Below are 23,680 nucleotides of genomic sequence, written 5' to 3'. Positions count from 1 at the left end.
GGGGGGTGCTGAGGGGACAGGGGCTGGGGGCCGCGGACGGGCGGGCCCATGGAGGGGAGGGGGACGGGAGGGTCACTCACTGAGCCAGGACTCCAGACTCTCCCCTTCCGCCTCCGCCATGTTGCCGGCCGGGCCCGAGACTCCGCCCCAGCCGCGCGAGAGCCGAGCCGAGCCGGGCCGGGCCGGGCTGGGCTGGGGGAGGGGCGGCAGTTCTGTGGTGGAGAGGAGACTGCAGGGCGGGGGATTGGACCCCTCCCCGCTGTGCAGCCCCCAGCCCCTCCCCCATGCTGTGGCTGTTGACAGTGGGATTCATGAGCCTCCCGCCGCAGGCTGGGGGTATCCTCACCCCCAAGAACAAATGGCTGGTAAAAGCCCCCCCCCCCCCCCCAACTCCTCCCCCCGCGGGGCTGGGGCTCAGACATCCCGGGTCACTGTGTGCGCACGGCGCCCCAGGCTGAGCCGGGACTGTTCCGATTTACTCACAGGACCCAGGAGCTCCTTCTGCAATAGGCCCCGAAGTGTGGCAGCGGTTTTGCCTTGGCACTGTGTGTGCCCCCTTGCCGTGGAGCTGACCCCCGAACGGGATGGCAGAGCTTTCGCAAGGGCAGCCGGCCCCAAGGTCTAGTTTCACCTGGGTTCTCTTATCCACAACACTAGCATAACGGGACAGTACTCAGCGATGTCTGAAATGGAGCCTGGAACCCCTTATGTGGCTTGGTTTTATTTATTTTGTCAGCCTTAACTAGCAAACTGAGGCCCTTTCCTGGCAGGTAGATCCGCATTAGTGGACTCTGCACGTGTATGGCTCCAGTTGCAGGACCAGAGCCTGAGTTGTTACCCAATTTTGGCTCAAAATCCAGTAGATGGAAACTCCATGCACATGGAAAATGCATATTTCGGACTTGAAATCTAAACTGTGGTGTGGTACAATGACAGTAATGTAAACAGTGATCATAAGAGAGGCTTACACTTCATCCTCCCAAGACATCACACAGGACTAAACGCCCAGATACTGGCACTTTGGGTGACATTTTCAAAAAGCCCAAGTGACTCATGGCACTTAGGCTCCTGAATTGTTTTTGAAAATGAGATTTAAGCTCCTACTTCACTTTGGTATTTTTTAAAATGTTACCCTTTGTGCCTTAATGTGCAGAGCTGGTGCTGAGTTCTCCAGTGTGTCTCCAGGGAGCACTATACAGGGGTCAGGGCCCACAGAGATCATTGCAGTGTCAATGCTTGGCCTAGGGTTCTCAAACTTCATTGCTCTGCTTCCCCTTTCTGACACCAAAGTAACTACATGACCCTGGCCAGGGGACGGAGATCCTCTACCCCGGTGGGGGGAAGAGGATCCATCCTGGGTGGGGGTGGAACTCAGGATTCAGCCCTGGGTCCCAGCAATTCTAATGCTGGCCCTGCTGGCCAGCCCATTAAAATGGTAGGGTGACCAAACAGCAAGTGTGAAAAATCAGGATAGGGAGTGGGGGGTAGTAGGAGCTTATATAAGAAAAAGACCCAAAAATTGGCACTGTCCCTATAAAATAGGGACATCTGATCACCCTAGGGGTCCTGACCCACTTTGAGGTTGTGACTCACAGTTTGAGAACTGCTGCCAGACCGCTGCCTGACATCAGATGTCAGTATTGGAAAGCTGTAAAGAGGAAAAAACAGAGTCAGCATGCCTGATTCTGATTGCACACTGGTGTTAACCAGGCTGCACTCCACCCAAGTCAATGGAGTTGCATTGGAGTAAAACTGCTGTGAGAGGAGAATGAGGCCCACATTTCACTCCACTGCAGTACACATGGCGGAGAGGGAGCGACAGAGAGGGGAAAACAATATCCTGCTGCAACAGGACAGCAGCCTGCCGCTACTCAGCAGGCAGGCGCGCACCGGCCTGCTCTGCACACGCAAGTGGCAACCAGACGGGCAAGAGGTAGCAACGCAGGCTGCGGCCGGGCAGCCTGGCGGGGTCCTGGAGCCGGATGCAAGATGGCGGCTCCCATGGCGGGGCGGCTTGCTGCGCTGGGCCGTCGGCTGGCGCCTCCCGCGCGGGCCTGGCTGCCCGGGTAAGGAGCAGCCCCGCGGCGGAGGCTGGGCGCGGGCTGCGCGGAGCGGATGGGGGCGCTTGGGTGGAGTCACACGCTGCTGGAGGAGCGCTGCTGCTGGGGCAGGTTGTCAGGGACCCCCCCCCCCGACTCCTGCCTGGGCCCTGTTCTTAGGGAGGGGACAGGCCGCTCTCCCTCTCCCCGAGCTCCCGCCCTGCCGCCGGGGGAAGAGGGAGCAGCGCGACTGGGCCCCCCCTGCCCTGGACCAGGGGAGGAGAATGGGACTTTCAAGGGCGCTGGAACAATTTGTGTAGTGGGGGTACTTGGCCGTTGGGGGAGGGGGAGTAGCTCAGTGGTTTGAGCTTTGGCCTGCTAAACCCAGGGTTGTGAATTCAAGGCCATTTAGGGATCTGGGGCAAAAATCTATCTGGGGATCCTGCTTTGAGCAGGGGGTTGGACTAGATGACCCCTTTCCAACCCTGATATTCTATGAACCAAACTAAACCCTATATATCAGAGTCCCTAAATTGTGGGATGCATTCCTCTTGGGAGGTGGGGGTGTGCAGAGGAATGAGGTGAGGGGGTGGCTGGGCCCTGGAACAGGAAGGAAGTGCCACCCAGCTCTGCTCCTGGTCTCATGCCCTTTCCTGTCCCAGGGCCCCAGCCTGGGCCCCCTTACTCCTATCTGCATCCCTGTCTGTTCTGAGACTTGTTCCGTAACACTGGAGACGGACTTGGTGAGCCAGACTGAGGAATGCGGTATACGGCGATGCCATCCCATCTTACTCTTTGCAGGTTAACCCAGGTGAGATGGAGCCGGTATGGCCCCAGTTATCTGGAACCAGAAGTGAACAAGGAGGTGTACCGCAAACCCCTGGAGGGGCTGTCTGAGGAGGAGAAAACAGAATGGGAGCTCAAGACCCTCCAGCCCATAAAAGCTACACCTTCTAATGTCACCAGCTCTGTGTTCAGTGACCCTACAATCAGGTCAGAAAGCACAGTCTCCTTTGTTAAAACACTAGATGACTCCCAAGGATCAAGGATAGTTTATCCTGCTCCCACTGAAGTCACTGGGAGTTTTGCCGTTGACTTCAATGGGAGCAGGACTGAGTTTGTTGCTCAGAAGGGCTGAGCAGCCACAACCCTGATGGACAGCTAGAGGTCAGCTCCTAACAGGATCATGCCCACAGAATTCTCTCTTCCCCTCTCCAGAATGAGGGCGGCAGATGAGTTGGATTCAGGTTTGTTAGTGAGCTCTCTCTACCTGGATAGGGATTTGCAGTTTAAATTTGAGTAAATAGCTTTTATTATGAAACAATGTAATGGATGGAGTAACTGTAATGGATGGAGTAACTGAAGGTTCTGCTTCTGAGCCCATTACTGCTGAGAAGTAAAGCCATTGCAGTGCCCACTCCCATCAGCCTTTGTCTACCGGGCTGCCCGTTACCTTCCTGTTACTCTGTGTAATCCAGGGATCGGCAACCTTTGGCCCACGGCCCACCAGGGTAAAGCACCCTGGCGGGCCAGGCCAGTTTGTTTACCTGCCATGTCCACAGGTTCGGCCAATCGCAGCTCCCACTGGCCACGGTTTGCTGCTCCAGGCCAGTGGGGGCTGCGGGAAGCTGCGTGGGCTGAGATATGTGCTGGCTGCTGCTTCCCATTGGCCTGGAGTGGCGAACCTCGGCCAGTGGGAGCTGTGATTGGCCGAACCTGCGGACACGGCAGGTAAACAAACCAGCCCAGCCCGCCAGGGTGCTTACGCTCGCAGGCTGCATGCCAAAGATTGCTGATCCCTGGTGTAATCCCTTTATTTGGATTAATATCTTCCCATGAGGAAGATCCATTGAATAATAGTGATTAAAGATGAGCACAGCCACCCAAAATCTAGCAGGGATAGGATTTAATCACAGGAACAACACAATTAGAGACCTCTGGTGATGTAACCAAAGTTCCAGTTATATCCTGTTTGGTTTTGTGCTTGCAGTAAATTCACCAACATGATAATGAAGGGAGGAAACAAAGTGCTGGCCAGATCCATCGTTACACAGGTGAGGGGACTGGACTCTCTCGTGTTTAAATATTACAAGCCAAAAAACTGCATTAAAATAACCTTATTAAGCTTGCCAAGGGAATCACTCAGAAGTTATAAAATACCAGAAGTAAGGTTGCCTGTGCAGAGCTTATCCCCTCTGCAATCAAATCGGGTAGCTTTCTCCATGCTGCCTGGGCCAAGTAGGAGGGTCACTGAGAATATAGGAGAGACAGGCTCCCTGCTTTCAGTTCCAATGCCCAGCACTGGCACAGACCACAGCAGCACAGAGCTGCAATTGCAGTGAAAGTCTTACTCAGCCTTGGGATGGAGCATGCCTAGTGCAGATGGAATATAGCTGCTAAGCTCTACCTAGTATCTACTGAGCATGTGCAAACTGCAGTTTTCTTCAGCGGTTTATAAATTGGCCACATTTGGGTAATTTTCACAGGGATAGCAAAAGGTACATCCCTGACACAAAGACCACCCGCCTTCCAAATTTGAAATCCCTGTTCCAAAGCAAGGGGGCACTCGAGCTTAAAGAAAAGGTTGCAAGAATTTTTTAACATGTACAAAATATTTTTTCCCTGGCTTCATTTTCGGAACTGTTCTGGCTAAAATTTTCCTAAAAAAATTCATGCTGAGGCAGACACCCAGCATGGACAATGTCAGCCCAAAGAGGTGAAATTTGTCTGAGTTATAAGCAACTGAAAATAGTGGTTTTATGAGAAGTGTTTGGCAACACTAATAAGAGGTGGATACTTTCTTTCTATAATGTTAATACTTCGCACTCTTTATCTGAAGATCTTTAATCTCTTCACAAAGAAGGGGGGTATCATTATCCAGATTTTACAGGTGGTTGCTGTGATACAGAAAAGTCTAGTGACTTGCCTAAAATCAGACCAGACAACGGTGGCAAAGCCAGGCATTGGAACCAGGTCTCCTGCCTCTCAGGGCATCCCTGACTGTTCACTGAACCAGGCTGCCTCCCTTTGGGCATTAGTTGATGTGGAGCTAAAGTCTAGAAGACTTCTAATTTCTTCAGTACAGACCTGCCCCAACTTAATGGGCTTCAGGATTCTTGATTTAAGTGGCATCTACTGCTGCTGTAAAGCAGTGGTCTCCAAAGTTGGGTGTGCAAGAGGATCCTTGGGGGTCTGTGCGGCAGGGGGAGCACTTTTTTTATTTTTTTTTTGCTTTCAGTTCGGGCATAAGTCCAAGCAGGGTATGTGTTTTTGTTTTTCTTTGCTTCGGCAGTTGGGGCGGGAGTAACCAAGCGTTACTGTAGCGAGTGCAGTTCACTTCTGTTCCCAGCTCTCTTCTGGGTCCTAGCGCTAGACCCATTGCACTGCAGCCCCTGCCCCTGCCTGGGGCAGCCCAGCCCAGCACCCGGGGGCAGTTCAGACAATCACACACGTGTAGGGCTGGAAGGAACCTTGACTGAGCATCCTCCTTCCCTAGGAGCCCAGCAGTGAATTGCTCGGGGTCCAGTTTGTGTTACAGTCAGAGCCTGCCCATGCTCTGGCTCTGTTTACCTTCCCGGGTTAGACGCTGCCGCCTTCTCCATTGTGAGCCGGGAGCCTGGGCGAGGTCTGTGTGGGAGAGACCAGCATTAACCCCCTTCTCTGCCCTGGGCTCTGCCCTCACCAGCCCTGAAACCGGAGCCTGCAGGCGATGGGGGGACCCGGGGAAAGAGCCAGGGCCGGGCAGGAAAGTGACTCTGCACAAGTGGCCCCACAGCCTCAGCTCTCACTGACCTGGGCAGCTGCTCCCTGGCTGGGAAGCACTTGGAAGAGGGAGTGGAGCTGCGGCCCCAGCAGCAAGTCGCTGCCTGGGCTCTGCCCAGGTCTGCTCCTGGGGCCAGCTGGGGGTTCAGGCAGGGGGGAGAGCGGCTTGGGGGGGCCATGAGTGGGCCCAGGGGTAAGAGTGGCTGGGGCGGGGCATGGACGGGCCCCAGGGGGGTTCCCCATTTTGTCCCTGGAGCTGGGTTGTCAGGGAAGGGAGGGGTGAGAAATGAGACTGATATGGGGGATGGGGGAGTTATTGTTCATCTGCGAATGTAACTGTGTTACAAACCTCTGAGCCCCTCCCTCCCCTGAGACAGGCCCCTTTGTGCCCCAGCAATGGGTGAATCTCCCCAGCACAGAACTGCTGCTGGGGGCCTGTTTGCTCCATCAGACAGCTGCTCTGAAAGGAGGCAGGATCCTGTTCTACTGAACAGCCCAGAGTGTGACCCACTCACAAACTCATAGACTCATAGGTCAGAAGGGACCAATATGATCATCTAGTCTGACCTCCTGCACAAGGCAGGCCACAGAACCCCACCCATCCACTTTTATAACAACCCTAACCCAGGACCGAGTTATTGAAATCCTCAAAATTGGTTGGAAGACCTCAAGCTGCAGAGAATCCACCAGCAAGCGACCCGTGCCCCACGCTGTATCCTAATGTAGTAGTCTCCAAAGTGGGGTGTGCAAGAGGATCCTTGGGGGTGTGCAGCAGGAGGCGGCTTTTTTTTGCAAAAGAAAAAAAAATGGTAGAACTGGCATGGCAGGGTTGCGCGCTCAAATTTTTGACTGATGGGGTGCGCGATCAAAAAAGTTTGGAGACCACTGCTGTAAAGGACAGTGTGTGTTGCACAATCAGTATGTGTTGGATGATGGGTATAAGTTGACCAGAAAAGTGGTGAATGCAGCATAATAGTATGCTATGTAATGTAAACTGGTGTAACTGATACGCTGAGCAGGTGGAAGTGCATCTTGGGAAAATCTAATAGGCAGTTGTAAGGTGAGAGTGGGGTCAGTATTGCTTTCTCCTCTCTGCTTCCCTCCATTTGTTGGTGATCACTGCTACACTTCACACCCACCAATGGGCTGTAAGAGAGAAAACCAGTCAGGACTGGACTCCAGCAGAGGAATGTGCCTGTGTGTGGAAATCTGGGGTAAGGAGGTGAGGACTGAGTAAAACCTGTAGTTGCTTAAGAGCATCCCCTACTGGCCTAGTTAAGGTGTAGTAGGGTGGAATCCTCCATGGCCCAGATTTCTCAGGGTGTGTCTGAAATTGTCCTGATTCTAACTTCACTCTGGAGTGGAGTAAATCCTGTAGGGAAGGCAACTGTAAACTGAGGAGCATGAGCATGTTTCCTTGTGTTTGTATTTAGACCCTAGAAGCCATTAAGAGGAAGCAGATTGAGAAATACCATCAAGCCTCTGAGGAGGAGAGGGAGAGCATTGAGTGCAACCCTTACATCATCTTCCATCAGGCACTGAAAAACTGCCAGCCCATCATTGGGCTCTGCAACGTCCAAAAAGGAGGCAAAACCTACCAGGTAAACAGAAGAGGGACCTAAAGGCCAGCCTAGGCTAGAAAGAATTGGATGGGGGCAAAACTACTAGTGTCCTTCCTACCCCTCCAAAAACTTGCTTGCATTTCCGTTGGAAGTACCATTTATTATCTGTATTATAATAGCAGAATGGGCCTCTGATCTTGGCTGGGGTCTGTTAAGTGCTGAGAGAGAGAGTTCCTGCCCTAAGTCGCTTGTAATCTGAATGGATAAAGTGTGGGAGGGGAAACAGGTACAGGGAGGTGAAGTGACTTGTCCAAGGTGACACAACATATCAGTAGCAGAGCCAAGAAACCCCACGTCTCTGAAATCTCAGTCTGATGTCTTACCGGCTAGACCATGCTGCCTCTGTGTAGAACCAGCAGAGCAGTTTAGCCCCTGTAGAACACAGGTTAGCACATAGAAAAGGTTCATATAGATACCTTGTTTTATTTAAAGCCTTGACAAAGGCTGTCTCTTCAGTTCTCCTAATTAGATAAATGCACCTAGAGAACTCATGGGATTGTTAATGAAATATGGAGTGCTTCACCAACCTCCTATGCAGCCAATAAATTACTGCCCTCTGCTGGTTGATCAGAGACCTGCAGGAAATAGCTTGGTCAAGTTCCCATAGACAAGAGTCTACATAGACTTTAAGGTCAGAAGGGACCATTATGATCTTCTAGTCTGACCTCCTGCACAACGCAGGCCACAGAATCTCACCCACCCACTCCTGTAACAAACCCTGACCTATGTCTGAGCTACTGAAGTCCTCAACTTGTGGTTTAAAGACATCAAGGTGCAGAGAATCCTCCAGCAAGTGACCCATGCCCCACGCTGCAGAGGAAGGTGAAAAAAGCCCAGGACCTCCTTCCTGACCCCAAATATGGCACTCAGCTAAACCCTGAGCATGTAGGCAAGACTCACCAGCCAGCACCCAGGAAAGAATTCTCTGTAGTAACTCAGATCCCACCCCATCTAACATCCCATCACAGGCCATTGGGCATATTTACCACTAATAGTCAAAAATCAATCAATTGCCTAAATTAGGCTATCTCATCATACCATCCCTTCCATAAACTTATCAAGCTTAGTCTTGAAGCCAGATATGTCTTTTGCCCCCACTGCTCCCCTTGGAAGGCTGTTCCAGAACTTCACTCCTCTGATGGTTAGAAACCTTCATCTAATTTCAAATCTAAACTTTCTGATGGCCAGTTTATATCCATTTGTTCTTGTGTCCATGCTGGTACTGAGCTTCAATAATTCCTCTCCCTCCCTGGTATTTATCCTACATCACAAAAACCAGTCTGTAAGTGGCACTCTCTGCAATGAGGCCAAGAACCAAATGGAACATCCCTCTAGTCCCAACAGGTGGCTACTGCTTTTGGGCAGGTTTGAGGCTGCCAACATGGGAAATCTTGCACTGCTATGCCTGATCTGTGGATTGATAGAGGCAAACAGTTTGCTGTTGCTGGAGTGGAATGTTTCACCGATGCTAAACTCACTCATGCTTGGCTAGAGTTAATTTCTTCCCACCGTCTCAGCATCAATCACTTTTTAATCACCTGGGAGTGTTAAACAATTGAAAAAAGTTATTTCAGCATATGGTCCTATTGTGGGATAAGGCATTTTAACTGTGCTACTGCTTGAATGTCTGCTAGGTCCCAAGTCCTCTGAAGGACAATCGGAAACGCTTCCTCGCCATGAAGTGGTTAATTACTGAGTGCAGGGAACATAAGCATCATCGGACATTCATGCATGAAAAACTATCCGAGGAACTGCTGCAGGCCTTCAACAATGAGGGCCCTGTGATCAAGAGAAAGCATGACATGCACAAGATGGCTGAGGCTAACCGGGCCTATGCCCATTATCGCTGGTGGTAGGGGACCCCCTGAGAGCAAGAGAGACCTTGTCTTATGACAACAAGAACATTTCCTCACACCCTTATATTTATGGAGCCCAGACCTGTGAAGCAGCAGCCTCTGTTTACTTTCTGCAGAGATGATGTATAGGGGAGGTTGCCTGCAAGCTTCTGTTAACTGCTTCTAGGCTGGGTCCTTAAGCAGAGAAAAATCAAGATGAAAAATGCATCCACAAAAGCTTCATTCCCTTAGATGTTTTTCTGAGCAACACTATAAAATATCCTTTCTTCCACCTACCTGCTTTCTGAGGGCAGGGGAGGGGATGTCTCCAAGTCAGTCTATTAACATGATAAACAAGTTTTCGCTCGTTAGCATCCAAGCCAAGGGTGAGCAAGCTGGAATGTGTTCTGCATTGTGAATGTTCTTTGTGTGTATCAATACCAGAAACAGAAAAGCGCCTAGTTTGAATTTTAGATTGTTGCAATACTGTCTGTTAGCAGAATCATTGTTTGACCGAGCACATGTGATCTGGATGTTAATGAGAAAATAAAAATGGAACCTGTTTATCATCATCAGTCTGACTGTCACCACATCCTAATGCTGGCTGACTGCCTTAGGGTTTTGTACTGATGCCCATCACTCTACCAGAGCAGTGGTATTTCTCAGTCCTCTAGGGGGTCAGTTAAAGGAAGGGTTATTCTCTAGGAGATGCCGTCCCACCTACGCTCAGCTAGACAGAGTTGAAATCCTTCTCTTGTCCTGTAAAAGAGCTGCTAGCACTTCTGTCCCTGTTGTGCTTTGCTGGAAAGCACAGAACACTTTTGCTCACTGCAAAGGAAAGATTGAAAATTTGAGGAGGAGGATGGGGAAGAATTCAATACCCCAAACCTTAGCCTCTGTTTTGATTTAAAAATCTAATTCCATGCTCACAGGCAACTCTGCCACCCTGTAGCAGAGGAAAACTAACACATGGCAATCTTACGGAAGAGATCCCAGTGTCCTGTTTGTAGCTACCCAACACCCTAGAAATGTTATAAAGCAAGAGCTCTGTGGAGAGAGAAAACATGGTGTTCATTAGTGGAAAACCTTTATTAGAAAAAACCTCAATAGAACATTTATTTCCCCTTTGTCTGTCCCTTTTGTCAACAGAAATGTACAATATTGAAGTTTATTAAATTGTTTTTTGGAAAAAATTCCATAGTGGTTACTATATAAAACTCATAAAAACAGTTTCTAGCTACATGTGCTCAAGGAAATTGCTGCTATGATGTACACTGGCTGGCTTCTCCTTCCTCCAGAAGCAGATGTTACTTCTGCTGTCCATAGGCACCCAGCCTGCCAGAGGGCAGGGCTGGGAGAAATAACAATTGATTACCCATGTAGAGGGCTCAATCATGCTCCCATTGATTTCACAGGGAGCAAGATGAGACTCATCCTGGAGGACTTTTTAAAGCTTGGTTTGTGTATTATGGGCATGGATTCCATGTGGCAGTAAACAGCAAAGAGGGCAGTTTTCCAAATAATCTGCAAAAGCTTTTCCTTCCACCTGTCTCAACTCTGTTGGTGGGTGACTGGGTTGGCACATAAGAACTGATCTCAGTATAAACCATTGGCTGTGCTTTTCTGACTGCTACTGTAAAATGCTGGTGTGAGCTGGAAGCTGTGGATACAGTTAATCAAGAGTTTGAGAGGCCTTAATTAACCTAAGTCATAGATAAAGAGAACGGAAGCTCTGGCTAGGTTAAAACTGCCCTTGTCCCCAAATCAAACTGTCCCCCGTTGCAGTCCATCAAAGACATGGTACAAAGGGTCTATTGGGAGTAAACAATATAAATCCTATTTAGAAAAAGCATTAGAAAAATGTTAACTTAAAAATATCTGAAACACATTTGTGTGACATTTGCTCGTGAAAGTGCCAGGGTGAAACTTTGAGCCGCTGAGTGAGTGAGTTCTGGCTGTGGAAGGTTTAATCTGTGACTTCACTGTAGTAGTATTTTTGAGCTGCATCTGTCATCTTCCAGTCTGCAGCCCTGAACTCTAAGATCTCCAGCAACAGGAGCTGAGAGAGTGAGCTGAGCCCCTCCTCCAGGAGAAAACCATCTCGGAGAAGGGAGAAGAGCTCATCCATTGGCTGGGAGTTCATCTTCTCCAGCTGTTCACCAATGCGGTGCAACTGCAGCACCAGGCAGTCCACCTTAAAAGAGGAAAGGGAAAAAGCCACCTTAAGATGGTGTGGGGGCCTATAGTGCCCCATCACCTCTAAATTAATACAGGCTGGTTCTCCCCACCCTAGTCCCCCGTATTTCTTTCTACTACATCCACTTTCCTTAGGAAACTGTTAGTTGCCATCAATCTTTGGTAGTGACTAGGAACCTGGATGTTGATAGCTGCTTGGAGGGGGCCTCTCTGGGAAGGAGGGGTGTCCATGAGATCTCCCAGCTTCACACATGAAATTGCTGAAGAAACATGTTGGCAGCAATTCACAACATTAGACCTGCATCAATTCATGTTGAGGCTCCTAGCAGGTGGCAAAAGCTGGATCAGCATGTCCACAAAGCTCCTTCAATGGGTGCAGTATAAGCACCTGAACAGAACTGTCTGAACCATGCTCTGTTTCCAGGGTGAGCTGGATTCTTTTGACCAAATGCTGGTTGCTTTCACGTAAACTAAAAAGGAACAGCAGCACCTGCGCTATGAACAGGAGGCTGGTAGGGCTGAGTGCTTGAAGGGTATGTTGTGGTAGGATGCTATGGAGAACAGCAAAGCAAAAGCAAAATTTATGTCCAATGACTTATGAACTTTATAACAGCCCTTTGGTTGTTTCAGTGCCTTTGGCATTCAGAGGCTCTGATCACTGCGCACCTACATCAGCCACGGTCAGATCTGGAGCGTGAACTAAAAACGTTTGGAATGGGGGAAGAATGGAACTGTGGTTGCAACATAATAATGGATGCACCAGCACCTCCATAATTCCTCCATTGGGGGCTGCAGGGAACTTCCCACCTTACAAGCCTCCCTTGTTCCCTGCCCCCACCCCGGTTATAATAGGTACGAGGGAAAATAAGTTCTGTTCAGCTCTGTGCCTCCCTTTTGGTCCAGACATTGGTTCAAACCATTCTCAGCAGCCTTACAGGACAGTATTTTTGTCAGTCACTTGGCTGTACAAACTCTCCCTGCATGTTAGCATCTCACCAGCGCTCACCTCCTCCTCCTTCTTCAGGCTATCAGGTTGTGCCAGTCGGAACAGGCATTCATAAACTGGGTTCACCAGTGCCATCATGGGCATGTTGTTCACCTGTTAATGGGCCAGATGCACATATCAGCTCATGGGTAGAGGAGGCAGAGTTTTATTTTTAAAGAATTGTTCCCTCACTGTTCTCAAATGGGAGGGGAACTGCTCCTCTGGAAACGAGTTATGGTGTCACTTTGGCTCAGGGTCCTGCTGGCACGGTTTGCCTAAGAGACCATATAGAAACATCTCCCTTAGTCAGAAGACCAGGGATCTTTGCATGGGGCAACGGTACCAACAGAGATGGGAAAGTGATGCAAAAATTTGAATTTTCCAGAAATATTTGATTATATTTTAAAATTAATTAGCTACACCCATGCTTTCCCCCTACATTTCAACTCTGTTCACAATCCTTTCACCTTCACTGCCTGCCAGCATCTAAGCCCATGAGTTCTACGAGCACAAAGCTCCCAGAAAGCTAATTTCAGTATGCATGCTTGGAGGGCTTTAGCACTCATCCAGTCAGCGAACAGGAAATAATACCATGCAATTTCCCCAAACAATTGCAATTAAGCACTGGGACTTGAATTTAGTACACTTGAGATCAGTGGGAGCAAAGAACTCCAAAAAGTGTGTGCAAAATGACCAATAAAGGCGTGTACACCAGTTCCAGGAGCTGTGAGGGATGCTACATTTGTTCAAGGTTTGTTTAAGAATTATTTGCTCAGCTCTACATACTGACAACTCTTCCCTCATCCCCTACTTTATTAATAAGGGGAACAGCAAGCAATGTCCTTCAATATGCAGAGGGGAACATAACGATTAGCAAAGAGCCTGAACTGTTATGTTTGAATGCAGATCCCTAGCCCACACACAGAGTAAAGGGTTCAGAACCAAGGTTTTTTGGGTTTAGCCATAAAATTCAGAATTCGCTCCAGGTTCCAAACTCCTGCCCCTAACTCAGGAGGGGTTTGGTTCAAACCCTCTTTAGGCATGAGGCAGCAGATAGGGATGTCCTCTGCATAGGCACCTTACCCTCAGGTAGTCAAAGATGTTACAGATGAAGGTGACGTAACAGATCCATGCCTGGGGCGAGCGGGCTCGCAGCTCCTCCCGGTCCTTATACTCCTGCTGCAGTCGGTTAAGCAGACTCCGTCGGAAAATGCTCTGGCCCACCTGCTTGCTCTCTGCCTAGGACCCCAGAACAGCAAGGAAAGGGGAGGACAACAATGTGGGTACCCACATTACTAGGGTCTTTACATATAATTCATTATCAGACTCCTGCTGTTGCACAGAGAAAGATGATTGGTGGGAGTCTAACTGCACGTGGAGTTGAGGCTACTGTCATGGCCTGCACATCCCTTCCCATTCTCTTCCTCTATTTCACTGCTTTGCTGGAGCTAGAGAATCTCCTCCCAGCATGCAGAATTCCACAGGCCAGCTTCACTCGTGATCTTATGGGAAGAAACCATTTCAATATGCTGGATAAGTTCCTCAGCCATGAAGGCCACTGCCCCAAGACTAGGGACCCTCTTCCAGTTGAGCCTGAGAAACTGTACTCACACACATAGGGGCAGGTTTGGATTTCTGCATATTTCTGGCAGATGGGGCAAGCAGTGGAAATATTGGTAGCCTCTGTTAAAACATTTACAAAGACAAAGAGGAACTGGTCTGGTGGTAAGAACGCCAGGACTGGGAGAAAGGAGGTGTAGGTTGTATTCCCTGCATGACCTTTTGCAAGTCTTTCCTTCTGTGTGCCTGAATTTCCCCTTTCTTTGAAAAGGGGATGATACTCCTCTAGAGGGTGGCATTGGAAGGCTCAGTAGTGCTAATAAAGTGCTTTGCAGATTAAAAGTTCTCTGTAAATGCTGTAGGACTGAGGCAAGCCCAGCTGAGACGCCAAGATACCCACTAGCACTAGCTGTGATCCAGAAGGGCAGGCTGTGTGACTCACTAAGGATTTGCTGTCAGCATGCTGACATCATCTCACCTGGATGATGGTGTAGCAAATACGCCCAGCCTCCTTACTGAACACACAGTCTTTGAGGGACTGGTCCACGATGATATTAGCCACTTTCTCCAGATCCACACTGCTGGGGTCTGCAGGAAAAGAGATGATACCATCAGCGCCGCTCACTTACTTCCCAACACTGCACAGATTCCTCACTTCACACCCTCCCTGCTCGTGCTTCAGAAAGCAGCTAAAGTGCACATGAGTGTGTTGTGCTACCATGCTGCAAGAACTCAGGCTCACTCCCAGGCTGGCAGGGACCAGAGGCAGCTATCTCAGCTGCTGTAGCCCCCCTACAGACTGCATCAGGGATGGCACCTTCAGAGGGTACTTAGCCATTTTTGGCAGAGACAGTTATCGCAAAGGAAGGGGAAGAGGATAAGAGTGAGAGTAGGGGGCTAGTTTAAATTTGAGCTGAATGGGCAAATTTTCATTGTGCTTTGAATATAGATGCTATAGCTGAGAAGCAGGGCTGACTTTTCCCTATGAGGCCTCCAAGCCCAACCCCTCCTACCTGGGCATTTCTCTAGGAGACAAAACTTCCAGAAAGTGAAAAAATTGCTGAAAAAAGACAAATGAATATGGCTGTGTCTGTTAAGTGTGTGGCAGTGTCTGTTAAGCCCCTGATGAGAGGAGAATGCTGGTAACAGGCTGAGGAGTGACCAGAGCAAGGGTACAAGAATCAAGACATTTGCCCTTTATTCCTGCTTCTGTTTGGAAAACCCAACCTCTGAGGAAAGGTTTAAAAAACTAGGCTGCAGGATGTAATACTGCAGGGGTCAGTCCAGGGTCCAGTACTATTCAATATTTTAATGTAATGACTTGGATAATGGAGTGGAGAGTATACTTATAAGTTACATTTGTGGATAATACCAAAATGGGTGGGGTGCTAGAACTTCGGAATATAGGATTAGAATTCAGAACGATCTTGAAAAATTAGAGAATTGGTTCTGAAATCAACAAGATGAAATTAACTGAAGACAAGGGCAAAGTTACACACTTACGAAGGAAAAATCAAATGCACAACTACAACACGGGGAATAACTGGCAAGGCAAGAATACTGCAGAAAAGGACCTGGAGGTTATAGTGCATCACGAATTGAATGAGAGTCAACAATGTGATGCAGCTGCAAAAAAGGCTAATAATCTGGGCTGTATTAACAATGGTATCATAGGTAGGACATGGGATGCAACTGTCTTGCTCTACTTGGCACTGGTGAGGCCTTAGCTGGAGTGCTGTGTCCAGTTCTGGTTTCCACACTTTAAGAAAGATGTGGACGAACTGGAGAAAGTCCAGAGGACAGCTACAAAAATGGTAGAAGGTTTAGAAAACCCTGCCTCTGATGAAAGGTTAAAAAAACTAGGGGTGTTTAGTTTTGAGAAAAGACGACTAATGGAAGACCTGCTAACAGTCTTCAAATATGTAAAGGGCTGCTACAAAGAGAACAGTGATCAATTGTTCTCCACGTCCAGTGAAGACAGGACAAGAAGTAATGGGCTTAATCTGCAGCAAAGGAGATTTAGGTTAGCTATTAGGAATTACTTTCTAACTATAAGGATAGTTAAGTACTGCAATAGGCTTCTAAGGGTGGATGTGGAATCCCTATCATTGGAGGTTTTTAAGAACAGGCTGGACAAACACCTGTTGGGGATGGTCTAGATTTACTTAGTCCAGCCTGAGCGCAAGGGGCTGGACTAGATGACCACTTGAGGTCCTCCATGTCCTACAGTTCTATGATTCCATGCTTATTAGAAACTTGTTAGAGACTGGTGGAGAAATTCTCTGCCAATTCTGGATGTACTGAGCATGCATCAACCTAGGTCTGCAGGGGCTGGTCAGGACTCTCCTTGCAACTGCTTCTCCTGGCTGTCAGAGGCCACTGTGGCAGCAGTCCACAAGAACTGAGAGCAGGGAGACATTCTCCCTTGTGCTCTTAATGCTCCCCCTGCTGGTGGGCCCAGAAGAAGGAGGAAGCTCCCTGACAGCAATGCAAAGGCGCAAGGAATGGGGAGGGCGGAGAAGGGAGATTGCAGGGGCAAGAGGTGGGGAGAAGCGGAGGGGGAGCTGTTGTCAGAGGCTGAGAGAAGTACAGAGGGCAGGAGAGGAGGATGGGAGAATATATAGGCACAAAGGTGGAGCGGCAGAAGGCAAGGTAGGGGGGTTGGATAGGAGCAAAGAGAAGTGGGGCAAGAGGAGGAGTGAGAGTGCAGAATGTTGATTATTTGCTGAGGGGGATGAGGAAGTACCTAGGGTTGACTTGGAGCATGGGGGAGACAGACAGCAGATGGGGGGGACTGGGCAGGATCAGAGGTTGGGATACGAGTAGGGGGTTGGGTAGATAGTAGCAGGGTGGGACAGAAGAATCTGGGATTGGGGGAGAATAGATAGAGGGATGGCCAGTGGATTGGAACAGAGACCATTTGATGGCACAGGAGCAGAAAGATTATAACCACTAGAGGACATGCCCTTCCAGAATCTGGAATTGAACTCAGACAACTGTGCCTTAAATCTCAAGGAGAAGGTGGCAGGGAGTAGAGATAGTGTTTTCCTGCACTAGCTCACCCATGGTGGGGAAAAGGCTTTGGGGACCAAGCAGCAGGCTAGTGGCATTTCTGATATAGCTCTCCTATTTGGAGCCATCTGTGTTAACAAGACAAAATGGAATCTGGTTGCTCAGGCATGATCTGCCAGCCAGCCTGGGCATAGAAGCCATGCCATGGGGGCTGGAAAGACAGGTGCTTGCTGACCTTTGAGAGCAGTTTTCAGTAACTGCTGCGTCTCGGTGTCGAACGACTGTATTTTATACTCTTCTTTGCCCGTGTCTCCCATGTCTGGCCTGCTGCGACAGTGCAGTTAGGGAAGTGGCTGTTAGTGGCAAACCCTGGGGAAGAGATCAAACACGTCTTAGTTAAGCAGGGAGATGGGCAAGGGTAAATGTAGGTGTTTGTGTTGCCATTTGGGGAAATGCTGGAGCACTGTATGGTTTAGCCAATTCACTAATGTAAAGAACACTCAGTTATTTTGGGGTTGTAAGATTTTTCCAAACTCCAGCCCCTAATCCTGCGAAACCATCATTATTATTTTTTTATAATCCCTGCCCTCTGCCCTACTTTAACAAGGGGTCTTTGGCCAGATGGCTCTCTTTGGTGGCCCATATATTTTCTGATATAATAACCCATTTAAACTGTTGATCTGCAGCTTCAGAAACAAACAGCCCATCCAGAGGCAAAAAAAACACGTATTTTAAAGGAAGAAACAGCTTGAGCCTGTCACAAGGAAATGCACACAAGAGCACGACATGGGTCTGCTGATTCATTTGCTTGCATGTGGCTTTGAACCTACAGTTCAGCTGATTTTGCTCAAAGATTCAGGGAAGATTCAAAACATATGGATGATCATCCAATCCACCTCCCCCCTGCACCGTCAGTTAATAGCAGAGCTGCTTTCACACAGTGCCATTCCAAACTCATTGACTTCAGAGGGGCTGCGCCAGAGATGAATCTTGCTCAGAGTGGCAGACAGAGATAGTGAGCAAATTCTGCAGCCAACAACATTATTAAGTCTCTAGTCTCCTTTAGAGTTTGCATTATTCTCCCTTGTACGAAATGATCTTAGAAACTCCTGGGTTTTCCTCTGCTTAGTTATTTTGGGGGAAGTTGTCATTTCACATATGCATCCAGTCTTACCTAATATGAGACCAGCCACTGGTCGGTGCGGCATCAAATGTTTGCTGCAGGGCAGCAGTGGCCTGTGTCACAAACACTGGGAGGGCAAATGTCCAAGTGGAGCATTCAATGGGTTTTGCCAGCTCATCAGAATTCCACAGTCACTGTGCAAATAGCCTAGGAAGCAGCTATCAGGGATTAGCCAGATGAAGGCCATTGTCCTTAGAGGGACAAAGCACATATCTAAGTTGTTGTGATCATATAATACCTGCAATACTTCCTTTGGCACTGCTCTGGGAGGCGGGGGGACCACACCCTTCTGTAAACCTGCGGCTGCCACCTACTCTCTCCCTGCTTCCCATAAGATGTCCAACATGCAATCTTTTCTAATGCACCACACAGCATGTTACCTGCCTTGGAGCAGTCAGATCTATAAAATTAGAGGGTTGCACATACTGCTTAGGTAGGTCAAGCTGAACACCTAGCTGGGCCCTTGCCCCTCATCTGGGCAGCACCCCCCTATAAGAGAGGGTTGCCAGAAGTAAGAGGGTATAGGCCGGCAGCCCGCAACAGGCTGTTAGAGCATGTATGTTAGAGCAACCCATAAATACTCTAACTTACACAAGGGCAATTTTGGTTCGTAGAGCTGCCCAAAATCTGGACAGTGCACAGGTGGGGTAAAGCCACCTTTGCTCCCTGCTTGGCTGCACCCGAAGCACAGCATAGAATCAGATCCAGTCATTGCAAGTTTCCTGTTTTCAAACACAGTAGAGACCTTCTAGCTCTCTCACAACTCTGTGCCTGACTATATTCTGAACGGAACACGCTCCTGCAGTTGAATATATTGCCTGCCTAGAGACTTGGGTTTAGATATAGTTTACACCCCCTAATGCATTTATAAGGAGATGGTAGGTTCCTTTTGGTTTTACAGCAATGTTTAATTAGCAAACATTTCCTGGTTCTAAGTTACAGAAATTCACACAAAGTTACAATCTCTTGCTCCCTGTCCACAAGGTCTCTCTTCAGGTAAACTCCCCTGAGTCTTATACCACGTACTTACTCAGAGCTCTGTGCGTATTCTCAGTTAAATTGTCTCCATGCCAGAACTAAAGTAATATCATCAACAATAACTGAACTTCAGTACGCACATGGTTGTGCTGTAGTTGCACCCTCAAAAGAGGATCTACAAACAGCCCTTAATTGCTTCTGTGAAGCTTACAAAAGCCTAGGACTAACTCCGAACATCAGCAAAACAAAAGTTCTCCACCAGCCAGTCCCCGGTCAATCATCAGACCCAGCAAGGAAGATCTACACTGAAAAAGAAGAATTGGAAAATGTAGAATACTTTGCCAATCTTGGCAGCCATCTCTGAGAAAGAGCAGACATCGATGTCGAGATTCAGCAATGATGACGACTCACACAGAGCTGTGTGCATTTTCGATTAAACTTCTCTTTCCTAATGAGGATGTGATGTCATTCCACTGCCTCAGGCAGAGCTTCATGAATCGTTGGCATGGTAAGCAGCAGTTGTAGTCCACTTTTTGATTGCTGAGTTTGGGCTGGCATTTTTTGACACACCCTGCAAGGTAACACTGTGCAGCACTTCTACCTTAGTCTGCAAGCTAGAGCAATAGGAGGCTACAGGATCTAGTTCTCTCCTAGCCTTTTTCCCCTGAAGCATCACACCATTGCTAACACAGGTACAGCTCCCCATCAGTAGTCGCCTTAGTGTAGAGAGCGCATGGCTCCTGGCCTTTTTAACCACTGCATCAACTAACCCTGCTCCGAGCAAATGTTGATGGCCAAATAGTAAAAATGCCAGTGCTGTGTCTATCAAATGATCCTACTGTGGCTAGCACTGGTGGGATGTTTGGGGAGAAAAGTCCCTGTGAAAACCAGCCATGACTGCTCAGCATAATAAACAAATCCCAGTTGTGTTCACTACTCCTGAGTCCCATCACTTCTTTGTTGCAAGGGACACCGCAGCATCAATGACTCTCAGTGCAATGAAGATCACAGAACAAAGAGAAGCAGGGAATGCAACACCCAAATCTTTAAACAAAGATTGGGCATCTTTCTAAAAACAAGATCGCCCAGCTCAGCCACAATCTAGGGCAGCGGTTGTAAAACTTTTTGAGCTGAGCCCCCTCTTTGAGTTACAATTTTTGGTTGCACTCCCCAATACCCTGGACCTGCCCCCTCAGATTTTCAGGGCAGGGGAAGGTGCATGTGACGGTATCTTGGGGCGGAGCCACTGCTGGGCACCAAGGTGTTGACACCAACTCACAGGCTGGGAGGCCCGCTGAGGTGAGTCAGGGGGTGGAGGTGGCGCTTTCTCCCCAAGCCCCATCACCCACAGCTAAAGCCTGAGCCACTTGGTGTCACCACTCACACCCCCAAACGTTCCTCTGTGCCTCCCTAGGGGGACATGCCCCACAGCATGAAAACCTCTGACATATGGGCTCTATGCAGGAGTCAGTGGGTGAGGGGCTCTGGCCTCTGCTATACAGGGGGTCAGACTAGATCAGGGGTTCTCAAACTGGGGGGTGGGACCCCTCGGGGTCACAAGGTCATTACATGCAGGGGGTTGTGAGCTGCCAACCTCCACCCCAAACCCTGCTTGCCTCCAGCATTTATAGTGGTGTTAAATATAAAAAATGTGTTAATTTATTATGGGGGGTCACACTCAGAGGCTTGGGATGTGAAAGAGGTCGTCAGTAAAAAAGTTTGAGACCTACTGGACTATATGATCATAATGGTCCCCTCTGGCCTTAATCTATGACTGCATTCAAGTATGTGCCACCTCATGCCAATATCCCTCCCACTTGTTAAATTCAGCATTTGGCAGCCAGTGCAGTAGTGGCCACCTACACAGCATGACTCCAGTTCCTTGCACAATGCAGATGGGCAAGAACAGAATACAGGGGCTGGGGCAGACACATACATTGTGGATATGAAGAATAGAGTTTCTATTGACTGACAACCAAACACCCCTCTTGGCCTCTCAGGAATTTCAAGCCACACCTTGAGACTTCCCTTCTTTTATTAAATCTTCTAAAGACTCAGTCACGTTTCTCCTCTTGGTCCTCTCTCCCTCTGTCTCCCACCACAGACATCTGGGCTGTAGCACGGTTGCTGCTCATTCTCCACAAGAGAGAGGATGAGAGTGTTTCAGAGGATATGGTAATAGCACCCAGAAGTCAAGTGGGTTGGCAGGAGAGAAGGCCCAGCACTCTTATTAACTGTGCAAGCACTCAGCTTCATCTGAGCCTGCTCATGTTTCTGGGGAATAGGAGGGTCTCACCCCTCCAAATGGGGATGAGCTGCCAGCTGAGTGCAGAGTGAAGGCACTTACCATCCCCAGCATGTGGGATGCTACCATAGCTAGAAGCACATCACTCTGCACAATGCACCTTCATAAGTTTAATGCTGCCACAAGGAGGTTGGGTGGCAGGGGGGATGAGCTCCAGGAATTACCCCTGCCTACCTTCCACACCCAAACACTGAGCTTCCCAGGCCTGGATCAGAGATCCTCAGAAGCCCAGGAGAAAATAACTCAACCTAATAAGATAAGTGATCCCACCAGTAACATGTTTCATCTGTCCCTGAAGATCCTTTACCCACCACAGAAGAGTCATTACATGGCTGCTGGGGAGGAGCAGGATAAAACACAGGACTTCGTACATTTGAAACTGTCCTGGGCAACTCAGTTTGCTGCTGGTTCCTTGACATATTTTATAACACTGCTGTGGGAGCCCCACCTCCACTACTCCCAACTATATCCTGTCAGTCCAATACCAGCATCTCATTAGAGCTCAGTAAAGGCTCCATACAAACAGTAAAAGTGAGCAACAGGATTGAAGTTCCCTCACTCAAGTGACTATTAATACCCTCCCGACATCTTGGGGCTCATCTCCTGACAGGTGGGCAGGAAAAACAGCAGGGCAGTATAACAGGGCTCTCCCAACATTAAAATCTCTAATTCCAGCTAAAACCCACTACAAAAGAGAGGAAGGACAGTCCCAGTGGTTTGGATTCTAGCCTGGGACATGGAAAACCCTGGGTTCAACACCATTCTCTACTACAGGCTCCCTGGGTGACCTCAGGCAAGTCACAGTCTCTCTGTGCCTCAGTTCCCCATCTGTAAAATGTGGATAATAGCACTGTCCTGCCTCATAGTGTTGAGAATAAAAACATTAAAGTTGTGAGGTGTTTAGATACTTTGGTAACGAGAGCCATGAATACCTAAGATAGACCTGGGGGTCAAGATTTTCCCCTTGGCAGGACTAGGTTATCTATAATGTTTGTGGGTGTGGCTGGTGACAGTGGTGGTGGGGTTGAAGGTCCATCATGAGAGGTGGAGTTAAACACCCAGACCTTGATGTGGGTTGGTTGATATACTTTACAACCCAATTTTAGGGGTATGCCTCGCTATCCATTTATATTTTAAGAAGGAACCCCATCACCATGGTACCTAAACAGCCACCTAAATTAATTTACAGCAGGGGAACACTTCCCCATTGTTTGTCAGCAGGAGGGGGGAAAGATCAGGATACCAATGTAAATTTCAAGCATAAAACAATTATGAAAGTGCCTGCCCTATCACCTGTTTTTAGGACTTAATCTATCTAGGTTAGTTGGTTAAGAGGAAAATGATTTTAGGCCTCAAAAACTCCAGAAAAGTTGCCTCAACTTATGGCCACCATTAAATTACAAACTCTTTTCCTGGATTAGGAAAAAATAAACAAAAAATTTACTAAAAAAACCTAGAACGGAACCAAGTAATTAGGTGTTTGGTTTGCTTTAAAAATCAGGACTGCAGTCGAGAAAGTAAGCAGAGAAACGTCCCGGCTTGAAAAATAATTGCTGCTCCACCCAAGAGGCAAAAGTTTGTTTCTGAAACTAACCAGAGCAGCCCAGCCCAGACCAGACAGATTTGCAAATGTCACCAACCTGCTCCAGCTTTTCTCTTCACTCTCCCGGAGAGTTTTTTTTTTTTTTTCAGGACTCCAGCGCTCGCATCTTTGGTGCCTTATTTGCATAGAGAAGAACCGCCCCTACCCCTAATTCTTCTTGCTTTCAGGTTCGGGTTTTTGCAGATAGATCAGGAGAAAACCTAGCGCCAAGAACAGCAGCAGTAGAAGCAGGAAAGGCAGGAGCTCAAGCATGGAATGCAAATGCAAGATGGGCATCCTTCATGCAGCCGCCCCTCCACCAGGAAAGCGCCCTGCGAGACCCCAGCTGGCAGGATCAGGCGGAAAATCCCAGCTGCTGCTCTTACTTTTCAGCTTCTTTGGGGTCAGTGATTGCCACCAGACGGATTCTTTCCATTGCAAACCTGCGGGTTTCCTCTTAGGTCATTTCCTTGCAGCCAGAGCCAAGGGGAGGAGGGACTTAGGAGTGCTGAAACAGCAGCGCCACCGCCTGGAAGAACCAGGATTTACGCAACCTTCTGCATTCACCTATCCATCTTTCGTTGCATCCTCCTGCTCTTTTTCATCATCCTGCGGCTTGGG

At 48.6% G+C, this 23,680-nt stretch overlaps 3 protein-coding genes across 6 annotated transcripts in view; 1 reads left to right on the top strand and 2 right to left on the bottom strand.

Moving 5' to 3' along the window:
* The window catches only part of GGA3 (golgi associated, gamma adaptin ear containing, ARF binding protein 3), a 30,441-nt gene extending 30,306 nt beyond the window's left edge, over nt 1-135 (bottom strand). The window contains exon 1 of one of the 2 annotated variants that reach the window (XM_050921088.1): nt 81-135. In XM_050921088.1, the coding sequence (XP_050777045.1) occupies nt 81-120 (40 nt within the window). In that variant the 5' untranslated portion in view covers nt 121-135. The remainder of the gene's footprint in view (nt 1-80) is intronic. The other variant, XM_050921089.1, reaches the window with a different exon arrangement.
* A 1,826-nt stretch (nt 136-1,961) lies between these two features.
* Nucleotides 1,962-23,680, top strand: part of MRPS7 (mitochondrial ribosomal protein S7) — a 33,504-nt gene continuing 11,785 nt past the window's right edge. Inside the window, exons 1-5 of one of the 2 annotated variants that reach the window (XM_050920618.1) lie at nt 1,962-2,066; nt 2,841-3,032; nt 4,030-4,093; nt 7,235-7,402; nt 23,248-23,462. In XM_050920618.1, the coding sequence (XP_050776575.1) occupies nt 1,990-2,066; nt 2,841-3,032; nt 4,030-4,093; nt 7,235-7,402; nt 23,248-23,462 (716 nt within the window). In that variant the 5' untranslated portion in view covers nt 1,962-1,989. Of the gene's footprint in view, nt 2,067-2,840; nt 3,033-4,029; nt 4,094-7,234; nt 7,403-9,057; nt 9,831-23,247; nt 23,463-23,680 lie in introns of those variants that run through there. The other variant, XM_050920619.1, reaches the window with a different exon arrangement.
* Nucleotides 10,329-23,530, bottom strand: MIF4GD (MIF4G domain containing). Of its 2 annotated transcripts, none has more exons than XM_050920621.1 (6): nt 23,446-23,530; nt 17,247-17,380; nt 14,478-14,587; nt 13,523-13,678; nt 12,461-12,553; nt 10,329-11,452 (listed from the first exon to the last, which is right to left on the bottom strand). In XM_050920621.1, the coding sequence occupies exons 2-6, from the start codon at nt 17,326-17,328 to the stop codon at nt 11,225-11,227; spliced, it is 669 nt and encodes a 222-aa protein (XP_050776578.1). In that variant the 5' UTR covers nt 17,329-17,380; nt 23,446-23,530; the 3' UTR covers nt 10,329-11,224. The 2 variants fall into 2 exon arrangements, with proteins under 2 accessions (XP_050776578.1, XP_050776577.1); XM_050920620.1 differs by lacking the exon at nt 23,446-23,530 and adding an exon at nt 23,118-23,230.

The sequence above is a fragment of the Gopherus flavomarginatus genome, chromosome 12, assembly GCF_025201925.1.
Source record: "Gopherus flavomarginatus isolate rGopFla2 chromosome 12, rGopFla2.mat.asm, whole genome shotgun sequence".
NCBI lineage: Eukaryota > Metazoa > Chordata > Testudines > Testudinidae > Gopherus > Gopherus flavomarginatus.
The sequence above is the reverse complement of the archived record's forward strand: the minus strand, read 5'-3'. Positions and strand labels throughout refer to the sequence as shown.